Here is a 12,328-nt window from a genome sequence, read left to right as displayed (position 1 = left end):
GGCAGGTGTTCCAGCCTCAGCTGACGCCCCCCTTTCTTGTAGGCCCACCTTCCGGCCCAGAGCGGGCTGAGGGAAGAGGGTCCCGATGGCCATCGGGAGTTGGAGAGCGTCCCGTCCCCTGTCCCTGACCTCCTCTGGGAAGCCGGCAGGCGCCCAGAGCTGGCCCCACCGTGCCCTGGCGCCCTAAAACCCAGAGACCCAGGGCCTGCGGGGCCGACTCCACACGCTCGTTTCCGAGTTCACCTAGGTGGGACCGACCTGCAGAAGCCGCAACAGAGTGAGAACTCACAGGCGAGCATTTAAATCCTGTGGTCAGAGATGAGGCTACAGCCCCCAAACCTGGAAGTGCTTGCCACTGGCTAAGGGCTCACTGACTTCAGGCAATAAAATCTAGACAGCAGCCGCGGGCGTGGCTCGGGGGCTGAGCACCAACCTGTGAACCAGGAGGTCACAGTTCAATTCCCGGGCAGGGCACACGCCTTGGTTGCAGGCTCAGTCCCCAACAGGGAGAGTGCAGGAGGCAGCCCAACAATGATTCTCTCTCGTTATTGATATTTCTATCTCTCCCTCTCCCTTCCTCTCTGAAATCAATAAAAAAATATATTTTTTTAAATCTAGAAAACAAACACTTCATGGTTGTAAAGTTAACACAGAAACACAATATTCAAACAAGTAAAATGAAAGGCATAGTTGAGACTGAGAAACCAAAAAATTTGAAAACTGTGCCAAAGAAGAAACATTTCTTCAAGAAAGTTGGTAAATAATATGCAAATTAGTAGACTTTGATTTTACCTATAGCTTCCACTAAAAAGGTCATAAAATTCCATAATCCTGGAAAGATATTGGTGCACGCTGAGTCCTCCCAGGTTTCATCACCGACTGAATTCGGAGGATAGATGAACTGGAGAGAGGTTCTTTTCACGCAGGGAATACTGACTGACCAAAAGTTAAAATATGTAGCAACGTTTTTTATTTAATACGATTTTGGCCATCGATGCTTAAGCCTTCTTTATCTACCCACACAGCTTTAATGTCGGTGCAATGCTCTGGCAGATGTAACTTGTGCAAAGTTCCCTGGCCTGAAAGTTACGTGGCTGGCACATCACACACTGGCTGATAGATCCTGGGAATAGCTCAATACAACGCGAAAGCTCCACGTCTTCCTGTCCGTCATACACGGAGGCCGGACCAAAGACTGAGCTCTTTCTCACCTAAATGGAAGGCCCTGAACACATTTCGTCTGCTCAGGAGTTTTCTGTGTTTCGCGCCATCTGTTAAGGACCGCTCACGAGGGTTCTCGTTTTTCACGCCCATGGAAAAAGGAGCGAATCTAGATACTTATGTAAATTTTGTTGGTCCCTCTTCATAGAGGAAAATGTTTTACGCAGCACCATACGTTAAAAAAGTACTAGGAACTTCAATTGTTTAATTGTTTTTGTAAATAAAAATGTTATGATTATTGAAAAACAACACCTAAAGTGGATTATGATGATTTAAAGAACGTGCAGTTTGCCCAAAAACGTGCGGTCCCTGGTCTCAGAGATTTCTATGCGATACGCAGTGTGTTAAGAGAACGCCTGAGGGGTCAGCAAACAATCTCATTCAAGCTGGTGATTTAGAAACACTCATGTCCTGCAAGTATTTCACTTCATTTTTAAAAAGGATTACAGCCCTAACTGGTGTGGCTCAGTGGATAGAGCAGCCGTGGGCAAACTACGGCCCGCGGGCCGGATCCGGCCCGTTCGGCTGTTCTATCCGGCCCTCGGAGCCGAAAGAGCGGAGGGTTCTCTTGCTCTCCCCTCCGCTCCTCTACCAGCAGCAGTGTTAACATGGCAACGTCGGGAAACACGGCCGCAGCTCCTTCTTCTGAGTCCAGTTTAAGAACCCATCGTGGCCCTCGAGTCAAAAAGTTTGCCCACCCCTGGGATAGAGTGTCGGTCTGCGGACCATAGGGTCCCGGGTTCGGTGGCGGTCAAGGGCACATGCCCTGGTTGTGGGCTCGATCCCCAGTAGGGTGCGTGCAGGAGGCAGCCGATCAATGATTCTCTCTCATTGATGTTTCTATCTCTCTCCCCCTTCCTCTCTGAAATCAATAAATACATATATAAAACAGATTACATTTAGTGGGCAAATTCATATTCTCTGACACAATTATTTGGACTGAAATGCATGTTCCTCTCTTAGTTATAATTCTTCCGACCCAATTCTCACTTAAAAGGTAGAGCCAAGAACAAAATACCCTTCGTGTCCATGACGACGCGCAGGCTGCGGTTTCTGCCGGGATGAGGCATTGCTGTCCCTTCCGACGCGGCTCGCACTCTGCCTGACGCTCTCACCTGACCCACAGAGCACAGACCGCGGGGCCGTCCCAGGAGGACGCGGCCAGCAGGGCGTCGCTGTGGCTGCCAGTGCGTGACGTCACAAAGGGCAGCGAGGCAGGCGCCCCCTGCTGGCGGCAGTCCTCCAGTGGAGGAACAACCTGCACAATGCACACGTTAACAAGGCCCTGAGAGCACAGAGCCACGGTGGGCAGTGGCTCCATAACGCACAGCATCGTAGACAATTACTGGACAAAGAGCAACACTACGTCCACGGCCAGAACTCACATTAAAGACATTCCGTTCCTGGGGAACCTGAATGAGAGGTGCCGTAGAGGCAGGTGAGCCTTCGTACTTACCTCCAAGGACTCCTGCAGGTCCCCAGCAGAGCCTGCCTCCTCCTCCTCCTCGTCCGGCACCTGGTCCTGGGAGCAGTAGTGCGTGCTGTAGGCCGCGTGCTCCTCGATCGCCTGCAGCCAGTCCTGAGGAGCCCAAACAGTTAAATTAAAGGGACATGTGCCGGCCGGTGTGGCTCAGTGGGTGAGCATCAATCTATGAACCAGGGGGTAACGGTTCGATTCCCGGTCAGGGCACAGGCCCGGGTTGTGGGCTCGGTCCCCAGGGGGGGGCGAGCAGGAGGCAGCCGGTCCATGATTCTCGCTCATCACGGATGTTTCTCCCTCTCCCTCTCCCTCCCTCACTCTCTGAAATCAATAAAAATATATTTTTTTAAAAAAGAGCACGGCATCTCCACTGAAGCGACCGCACTATGAATTCCTGTCACCTGAACCCCAACCTCTTGCTGCTGCTATTGTCCAATTTACCAAGAAGAAGCCCTGAGTCCCCAGGGCGTGAACCAGAGCAGCTGGGGGGCCGCTCTGCCCTTGGGCCGTGACCGTGGAGAGCAGGGAGGAGGCAACACCTCATGGCCTTCAGCTTCCTCTCCCTCAGGTCGTTTCCCAACCACGGGAGGCCTGTGCGTCCACAGAACCAAAACGAGGAACGGCAAGAACAGAAACACCTGCAGGTCCATGCGGGCGGAGCACCGACTCGCCAGCCAAACCCCAGAAGCTGCCATCACCCCCCCATTAAAGAGGTGCGACCAGCGAGGCTGGGGGTCGCTATGGGGCTCCCATGCTTGTCTCTAACAGCCCTGTAGGTTTCAGGAGACCCGTGAACCCACAAATCACCTCTCTTGCCTGCGGAGGGCTGTTCTGAGGGACCTTGAAGCCATGAACAGTGTCGTCAAAGCATTTAACGGAGAAGAGGCAGCTGTCACTGGGCTTGGCCTTGGAGACAAGAAGGCAGTGAGACACCACCACACGCGCACATAACAGAAGCTCCACAGCAACCGCGACCTATGACCCAGGAGGTCAGGGTTCGACTCCCGGTCGGGGCACGTGCCCAGGTTTCGGGCTCGGTCCCAGTGCGGGGTGTGCAGGAGGAACCCGATCAATGATTCTCTCATCACTGAAGTCTCTCTCTCTCCCCCTCTCCCTTCCTCTCTGAAATCAATAAAAGTATATTTAAAAAATAAGAGAGAGAGAGAGAGGGAGAGAGAAGTGATGTTGAGTGGCAGGCCCTGCGGCAGCTGACACCTGAGGACACCTGGTGGGGACCCCAGGGGCTGCGTCCAGCCTCAGGCTCTGACCGCCTCCCCGAGGAGAAGCTGCTGTCTCCTGTGCTCAGAGCCCAAGCTCTGCTCTGACAGGGGCTTATCAGCACCAGGAAACCTCCCGCCCCATTGTCCTCCTTACCCACGCACAAACACACGTGCACATGCATGCACACGTGACCACACACACACAGCACGGGCAGAAGCAGCCTACAGTTGTGAGTACCCCGAACAGCTCGTTCTTAAATCTTACTCACTCACTGGCTTGTTTCCCCTGAACAACTGTAACCATCTCTGCCCCGCCCGCTCCATGCACGTGCATTCCTTACACACGTTCCCGGATCACTCATCTCTCGTCCCGCAATATGAGGATCAACCAAAGCTGGTCCGTTTAGACTGGAGACTCCCCCTCCTTGGCCCCAGCACGTCCCCCCCCGGATCTGCCGGGGCAGCTTATACACGAGGCCGGGCCATCGCCTGCAGAACCGGCTCCGCGTGTGAGCAAAGATGTGTGTCGTCCTACCGTGCACACGGCTTGCGTGAGGTGTTTGCACCCCTGGCGGTAAATCTTACGGGCGGCGTCGGGCCTTCAAAATAAACAAATTTTCACGGTAAAAGGAGAAGAGATAAGTGAAAAGGTTCAACCTTCCCAAACAGCCATGCGACAATTTAACAAGAGTAACGACCAGACACTCACTGCTTCCGATACCAGGACAGGACGCCGTGCTCCAGCACCACCCAGAACAGCCTCCAGCCGAAAAACCGCGAGCTCTAAGGGAGAGCAAGGGACCCGCTGAGCCCGCAGCGCAAACACTGGCTGGGTCCCCGTCTGTGAGCAAGGCGTGCGGTGAGCACCCCAACACGCTCCCTCCTGGGCGCACCCTCAGGGCAACAGAGGGGAGACACCCACACCCATGGATCCACGCCCACAGCTCTGTTCCCACAGGACTGCTCTGGGACATTTACACGAATTACCAGCGGTCGGCTAGCAAGGCCCTTCCTCAACGTCCTGAACTTCTAGACAGAGAGAATCATCCCGAATGTGTGTCACACGGGAGCACACATGCACGCAAACACGGAGGCGGTGCGGGCGGCCGAGCACACCACAGCCCTCACCCAGCGCCGTCCCCAAACCACGGGGCTCAGACGCCAGGAACGTCTGGCCCCAGAAAGGCCTCGTAGGTGCTCTGACAATGGGGGCTTAACTTCTTCCCGCGTCCTCTGGTTCATGGTTCATAACAAACAGTGATTCTGTGAGTCTACGATCACGTAAGAAAGACTGCTCCCCTCCCCCCATCCCCGCTCCGACACGGGGCCACCGGACAGGGCGAGACCACGGACACAGGGCAGCAGCCGCCCCACGCGTCGCCGAGTGCCGCCAGCAGGGCACAGGGCTGCATGAGAGGCGGGACGACCACCTCAGAAATGACCGAAAACGTTTCACGAACACAGACCCCGAGCCTCCCTTCCAGGTTACGGTGAAAGTGCCCACCCACCTTCCAAAGGGGACCTTCAAACCGTCTCAGCGCTCGGTACAGGGCCTGCGGGAAACGCATCTCGTTAAATGCACTTCAAACGCTCAGGGACACACACGCCCCGCGCGACCCCGCGTCCCCGCGACCCTGCGCCTACCGTGTTCCCGGAGAGGAGCTGCTTCACCTCGGCGCCCTGGGCCAGGTGCAGCGGCTTCTGATCTGTGAAAAGCAAGGATGGCCCTGTGACTGCAGCACGGGCCTGGCTCTGCTTCCGCCCCCGTCCTCCCCGATGCTCCTGAGTGGCCAGCTCCTCAGGGCCTCCTTTCCGCGCCATGTCTGCAGACAGAGTAGCCAGGACGCTGTGCCCTGCAGGCTCTCCTGCCCTTCCAGCTGCTGAGGGGCCACTACCGGGGGCTTAAACAGCACGAGCAGCTCTCTCCCGGCTCAGGAGGTCAGATCCACTCCCTCCCCTTCCCCAGCTTCCACAGGCCACTGACAGGCACCTGTGATGATGTGTGGCCCTCCCTCCTGCGGGGGCATCGCCCCAGCCTGTGCCCCATCTGTACACTCTCTCCTGACACTGGTCCTCCTGCCGCCTCCCTAGAAGAGCCGTGTGAACCCATGGGGCACCTGGGTAACAGCTTTCCCCGTGCAGGTCCCCTAACCTCCCATCTCTGGGGGCCAGGACCCCATCCGTCCCCACAGCCACCAGCTGCCCCCAGAACTCAGGGCGATGGCCCCAGCTGAGGGGCCAAGGAGAGGGCAGTGGAGAGAGGAGCCAGCAAGATACTGTGGGAACGCCGCCCTCCGCGTGCAGGCGCTGGGCTTTGGCAAACGACAAGAACAGAATCTGTGTGTCACGGTGACTAGTGAGCAGGACCCCGTGCAGGATGCTGCGAGGGAGCCACCTGGGACCTGGGGGAGATCTAACCGCTGGAGAAACAAAAGCTGCATGTTAACCATTTAAACACACACAGCCTTCCCCAAACAGCGCATCAGACGAGACGCCGCATCAGACGGAGACGCCGTGAGGAAGGTGACACAGCCCACAGGTAACTGCTTCACCTGCAGGATGGTGTCTTATGAAGCACGCCGCCCCTGGCTCTCGGGAAGCCAGCTGGGGGCAGGGAAGTGTCTGCACGTTCTGGCATCTCCAAGGCGCTCTCTTCCTCTAACGCAGCTGGAGGCCCTGCCAGGGGCGTTTCCCGTCCTTCGTTGCTTTATGAGGCAGATAACACCCCAACCACAGACAGGCTGCGACCACGCAGGCCTCCAGGTACAAACACCTTTAGCTAATACCACCCCTGGCAGGTGTTGGGCAATGTTTTTGTATAAATATCTCCTAATGAGAGTCCCTGATGCACCAACTAATACTTGAGGCCCAGGGACTTAGCAGAGAACATGACAATGTGGGTGGGAACCATGGAAAAGGAAGAAGACAGGAAATAGACAGACAGGAAACAGAGCAGAGGATAAAGCATGCTACGCCCATGTGTTCTGTGGGTGAGTGACGGATACCAGCTCAGCCTGGAGACTGGGGGCGTTTACATGGAAAGGACGCGGTCAGAATGGTGGAGGGGCAGCTGCGGCAGAGGCCTGGGCAGGAGCTGAGGGGGCAGGAGCTGCGGAGGCAGGAGCTGTGGGGCAGGAGCTGTGGGGCAGGAGCTGCGGGGCAGGAGCTGGGGGGGCAGGAGCTGGGGGGGGGTGTTGCGGGGCCGTCCAGGGGCTGTGCAGGCAGGCAGACCTCTGTGAGCCGCTGCCAGGAGCCTGAATTTTGTTCTAAAAGGATGCAAAGCCCCTGAAGGGTTTCCCGTCGAAGAGTAACATGATCTGACTTACTTAAAACTCTGCAAATTGTTAAAAACAAACACCTTTGTGAGCTCTGGCCGTTACGAATAAGGTGGTGCTTCCACGGCTGTGCAACAGCTCTGTCCGATGTCACTCACACCCATTCCCTCCCCCACGGAAGGTGTATCGCTCCCAGAGCCGTGGGGCTGTCCCTGGTCGTGGATCTGAGAAGGAGCACTTCTCTTTCCTAAATATAAGACGCGTCTGAAGAAACCACCTGCTGGGGAGGATCACTATGGCAGTTCCTGGAGAGGATGCTGTGTGCCAGTTAATGACACGTCCATCGTGAAGCTGTGACAATGTCTGTAATGAACTTTCTAACCACACGGTGGGTTGTGGCTGGAACGTGGGCAAGAGAAAACCGAGTGACGGTCACACAGCCGAAGGCATCCAGGGGACGCCGCGGGCACCGGAGAAGCGGGCAGCAGTGATGGCGGAGGGCAGCCCAGGATTCAGGTGAATTCAGAGGTCGCGTCACAGAACTGCCCACGGGGAAAGCCGGGCTGACCGTGGATTCTTGAGGGAAAAGCCGCTCACACTGTTAATGGGAAGTGAACCATCCACTGGGTTTCCAGCTCACTCGGAGGAGACGTCACGGGAGAAGGCCCGCCACTCCACGCTTTTGTCTGAGACGTGGCTCCTCCGGGCAGAGGGCAGTGGGGCTTCGCTCACAGAATCCTGCCCTCACACCACCTCCGGCCAGGGAGCTGCATGCCCAGGGCAGAGCCCTCGATGCCCGAAGGGCCAGCGCACAGTCAGACTCCCACAGAACACTGACCCCCGGACAGCCGCCCTGCCCCGTGCCCGCTCACCGTTCCTGTTCCGCAGGCTGGGGTCGGCTCCACTCTTCAGCAGGGCCAGCACGCAGGGCCCCCGGGCCCGGTAGGCCGCGCAGTGCAGGGGCGTGTTCCCCAACTGGTCCGCGCAGTTGACGTCGGGGGGGTTGGGGCTGTTGAGCTGCCAAGGGAGAGACATGCAGAAGCAGGTGTCAGAGGCAGACCTCTCCCAGCAGCACCGGCAGGTGTGGGTGTCGGGCGAAGCCGCAGACCACATGCCTGGCTCCCAGCGGCTCCTGGCACCGGGCTCCCAGCGGCTGCGGCTCCCTAAACCAGCCACCATGTCACCGCCGGGCTGTCCTCCAAGGGCCATGAAGGCCCAGGCCCCCACTCCGACAGGAGAGCTGTCCGTCTGTCCCAACACGATACAAATATCCCAAAACACTGTCCCCCCCTTCGCAGGGTTCCTTCTAGACGTTGGGCAGACCCTCCAGAAACGGCCGTCAAAGTGAGAGCCCGATGCCTGCGTAGGGCCTGCACCAGGCTGCACCCTCAACTGCCTCACGTTCAGTTCTTGCTTGGAAACCCTGGCTCCCAGCCCAGCAGGTTGCAGGAGGGTGGGGAGCAGGTCAGGAATTCAGAGGAAACACAGCATTGCACACGTAGCCTCAGTAAACGACAGACTTGTGTTCTGTTATGATGAACTTGAGTATTATGGCGCCGCGATGCCACTAAGTTACAAAGTTAACATTAAGGAAACGTGTGTCTTCAAGGGCAGAATCTATATAGAAGCCTAAGCGACCGAATGACCGGACCACCGAACGACCAGTCGCTGTGACACGCACTGACCACCGGGGAGCAGATGCTCAACACAGGAGCTGCCCCCTGGTGGTCAGTGCGCTCCCACAGCCAACCTCCCGCGGCCCTTCCCCCTGGCCAGCCCAATCGGCCCCAATCTGGACTAGGTGAGATGGCCCCAATCAGCCCCAATCACTGGCCAGGCCGAGGGACCCCACCCATGCATGAATTTGTGCACTGGGCCTCCTGTAAAGAAATAATGTTTTTTTAAATTTTTTTACCAAAGCTAAGAGTTCTGCTGTTTTTCCTTCTCTTGCTGCTTCTAAAAGTAATTCTTCAAGCTTTCTTTGCTGAGTTCTTTCTACAGCTGCAAAAGGAAAAATATATATCTCAGTCAGAATAGCAGCAGCGACTTCATCACAGACGGACAGAGAACACAGGGCTTGTGCTGAGGAAAGGCACGAGGGCTCAGGGCTGTGACTCAAACACAGGCAGATGCACTGCTGTCCTCATCGCCTTGCATGTCAGATCCTGATGTCACCTTCCTTCACGTTCATAGGAACTTGTCTTCAATTCCGAGGTCTTTCGTCTGTTACCACAGCACCCATCACCAATGGTTGTGAAGCACTGTCTTAGCTGAAACACACTACATACCTAACTTGGAAAGGTAGACACGTGGGGAGAGGGGTCCATGCCTCCAAAACCTTCAATGTGAACAGCAATAAGAAATAGCACTGGTGGAAATGTACCAACCCTGAGTGTATTTAGATTTATATACACCTACATACTTCCACATAAGAATACAAATCTACTTCTTTTTTAAAAATATATTTTTATTGACTTCAGAGAGGGAGAGGGAGATAGAAACATCAGTGATGAGAAAGAATCATTGATCGGCCGCCTCCTGCACGCCCCACACTGGGGATTGAGCCTCAACCTGGGCCTGTGCCCTCACCAGGAATCGAACCGTGACCTCCTGGTTCATAGGCTGATGCTCAACCACTGAGCCACACCGGCTGGTCTGGAGAAGCAGATTCTTAAACTCACCACGATGTGGCATCAAGGTCACAGTTGAAAGCTCTGAGGAAACTCGTAGAGATAATTCTCTGTCTAGTCAGTGACTCCCTGATCACACCCCCTGGAGCACAGGCTCGGTGCCCTGGTTGGTCATGTTAGAAGCAACGTCTGCTCCTGCTCTGAACCTTGACTACGATGAGAGAAAACGCTACTCATGTGAGGTTACCGTCTAGACCAGCCGTGGGCAAACTACGGCCCACGGGCCGGATCCGGCCGTTTGAAATGAATAAAACTAAAAAAAAAAAAGACCGTACCCTTTTATGTAATGATGTTTACTTTGAATTTATATTAGTTCACACAAACACTCCATCCATGCTTTTGTTCCGGCCTCCGGTCCAGTTTAAGAACCCATTGTGGCCCTCGAGTCAAACAGTTTGCCCACCCCGGGCTAGACATTAAACGTTAGGGTAAGGTCCGTGACATTTACCTTCGAGCATGTTTCTGATTTCTCTGTCATGAGTGACTTCTTTGGCTCTCTGTCCACTCCCATTAACAACGGTAGGGTCGGCGTTATATTCTAAAAGAAGCATTACCAACTCCTAAAAGAAAAAATATTTTTAGCTGTTATTAAACCAAGACTTTGTTGTATAATAGCCCTTTGACAGAGTACTAATTACTACTGAGTCTCTACAATAGAGAAAAGCACTGCGGAGGAACTGTTGTAACAGACTTTTCTACAGTAACTGGATACTAAGTAACTACAATACACTGAATACTAGAATTCAACTAATTGTAGTCATAATTAATGGCTGCCTCAACAACTGTCAATCCACCATGACCAAAGACAACTTCTAGCTTCTATAATTAATTTTTAGTGAGTTTTCTTTTTTAACCAAGTTGATTTCATGCAAACTATGTTAACAAGATATTATTTGAATTATAGCAGACAGATCCATTTAACATTCTTCTTCCAAAGCCTGTTGACAAAAGTAATTTCCCCAACACACAGAGATTTTTAAAATCACGTTTGCTGTTTATAAGACACAGAACATTACTGTCGGAGGGGCAGCGGCTGCTGGGATACACCACCAGGGAAGCAGGGTTTACAATGAAGCGAAGGATTTCCGAAAGTCAGAAAAGTGACGTAGCTCCTATTTACTCCAAGTGGCTACCTGTCCTTGAAGGGATTTCAAATGCTCTGGTATTGCCATGTGCAAGGCCAGTACCACCGGCCGCTCAGTAACACCACCTCACACGACAGCAGAAACGGAGAGCGTGCAGGCGGCGTGCAGGAGGACGTGGGAGACTCAATGCTAGTTTTATGGGGTGTGCAGCCCCCGGGGGCGTGGCGGGAACACGTGCTCTGTCGTCCACACTGAGGCAGCATGAAATACGTGCTTGACGTCAGTCTCCTGCAAAGCCCTCATGCAGGGCCTACGTTTCACTTTGCTTTGCATCGTGTGTTCACATTTTCCTGTTTCATTTCTTAGAAACATTAAACTAGAATCCGTGATGGCGTTCTGTGTGCATTACTTAGAACCTGGAGGAAAATAACTTAAGTATCAGAAGGTGGTAGGTGTGCACCCAGCTGGGGTGGCTCAGTAGTTGAGCATCATCCCATGCACCAGAGGTTGCTGGGGTGATTCCTGGTCAGGGCACAGGCCCGGGTTGTGGGTTCAATCCCCAGTGTGGGGCATGCAGGAGGCAACCGATCCATGATTCTCTCTCTTCACTGATGTTTCTCTTTCTCTCCCTTTCCCTTCCTCTCTGGAATCAATAAAAAAAATATACATATTTTAAAAAATATAAATGTGGTATATCATCCATACAACAAAATATTATTCAGTCATAAAAACAAACTGAGTACCGATTCATGCTACAGCATGGGTGAGCTCCAACAATGTTAGGCTAAAAGAAGCCAGACATAAATGGGATCATGGGAATTTTTGTAAAAAGTCTCTACGAATAGCAAATATCTACAAACAGAAAGCAAGTCAGTGGAAGCCTAACCCGTGGACCAGATGAAGCAAATGAATGCAAACAGCCTGAGGGAACTTCGTGGGGTGGACGGAATGTTCCAGGCCGGATGTGAGGATGGTCACACAGCCGTGTAAATGCACCGACAATCCCACAGCAGGCGTGTGTCATGTGTGTCATGCAGGGCACACTACTCTTCTATGAGGCTGGATGTGGGGATGGCCGCACAGACGTGTAAATGCACCGACAATCCCCACAGCAGGTGTGTGTCATGCGTGTCCTGAAGGGCACACTACTCCTTTGAAGCTGTTTAAAGGAACAGTCAGGGTCCCCCTCCCTGCAGCACACGGGAGGCTGCAGACTCCTGGAGTGGAGGCTCACGACCTTCACACTCGACCTCACTGTCCAACACCGACTAACAGCGTGGGACCTTCTGACCCCAAGTGCTAGCTTACACGCGTGTGCCTCTGCCCAGTGGCAATTCCTCTGGTTGTGAAAGAGAAA

General features: G+C 54.1%; 1 protein-coding gene across 4 annotated transcripts in view; it reads right to left on the bottom strand.

The window, feature by feature from the left end:
- Window positions 1-12,328, bottom strand: part of OSBPL1A (oxysterol binding protein like 1A) — a 107,040-nt gene that overhangs the window by 78,034 nt on the left and 16,678 nt on the right. For 3 of the 4 annotated variants that reach the window (XM_036321053.1, XM_036321054.1, XM_036321056.1), the window contains 9 exons: window positions 10,335-10,446; window positions 9,112-9,197; window positions 8,069-8,213; window positions 5,566-5,627; window positions 5,430-5,474; window positions 4,631-4,704; window positions 4,457-4,520; window positions 3,509-3,607; window positions 2,678-2,800 (listed from right to left, as the gene is read on the bottom strand). In XM_036321053.1, the coding sequence (XP_036176946.1) occupies window positions 2,678-2,800; window positions 3,509-3,607; window positions 4,457-4,520; window positions 4,631-4,704; window positions 5,430-5,474; window positions 5,566-5,627; window positions 8,069-8,213; window positions 9,112-9,197; window positions 10,335-10,446 (810 nt within the window). The remainder of the gene's footprint in view (window positions 1-2,677; window positions 2,801-3,508; window positions 3,608-4,456; window positions 4,521-4,630; window positions 4,705-5,429; window positions 5,475-5,565; window positions 5,628-8,068; window positions 8,214-9,111; window positions 9,198-10,334; window positions 10,447-12,328) is intronic. The other variant, XM_036321055.1, reaches the window with a different exon arrangement.

The sequence above is a fragment of the Myotis myotis genome, unplaced genomic scaffold, assembly GCF_014108235.1.
Source record: "Myotis myotis isolate mMyoMyo1 unplaced genomic scaffold, mMyoMyo1.p scaffold_m19_p_9, whole genome shotgun sequence".
Classification (NCBI taxonomy): domain Eukaryota; kingdom Metazoa; phylum Chordata; class Mammalia; order Chiroptera; family Vespertilionidae; genus Myotis; species Myotis myotis.
This window is presented reverse-complemented; position numbering and strand designations above follow the sequence as displayed.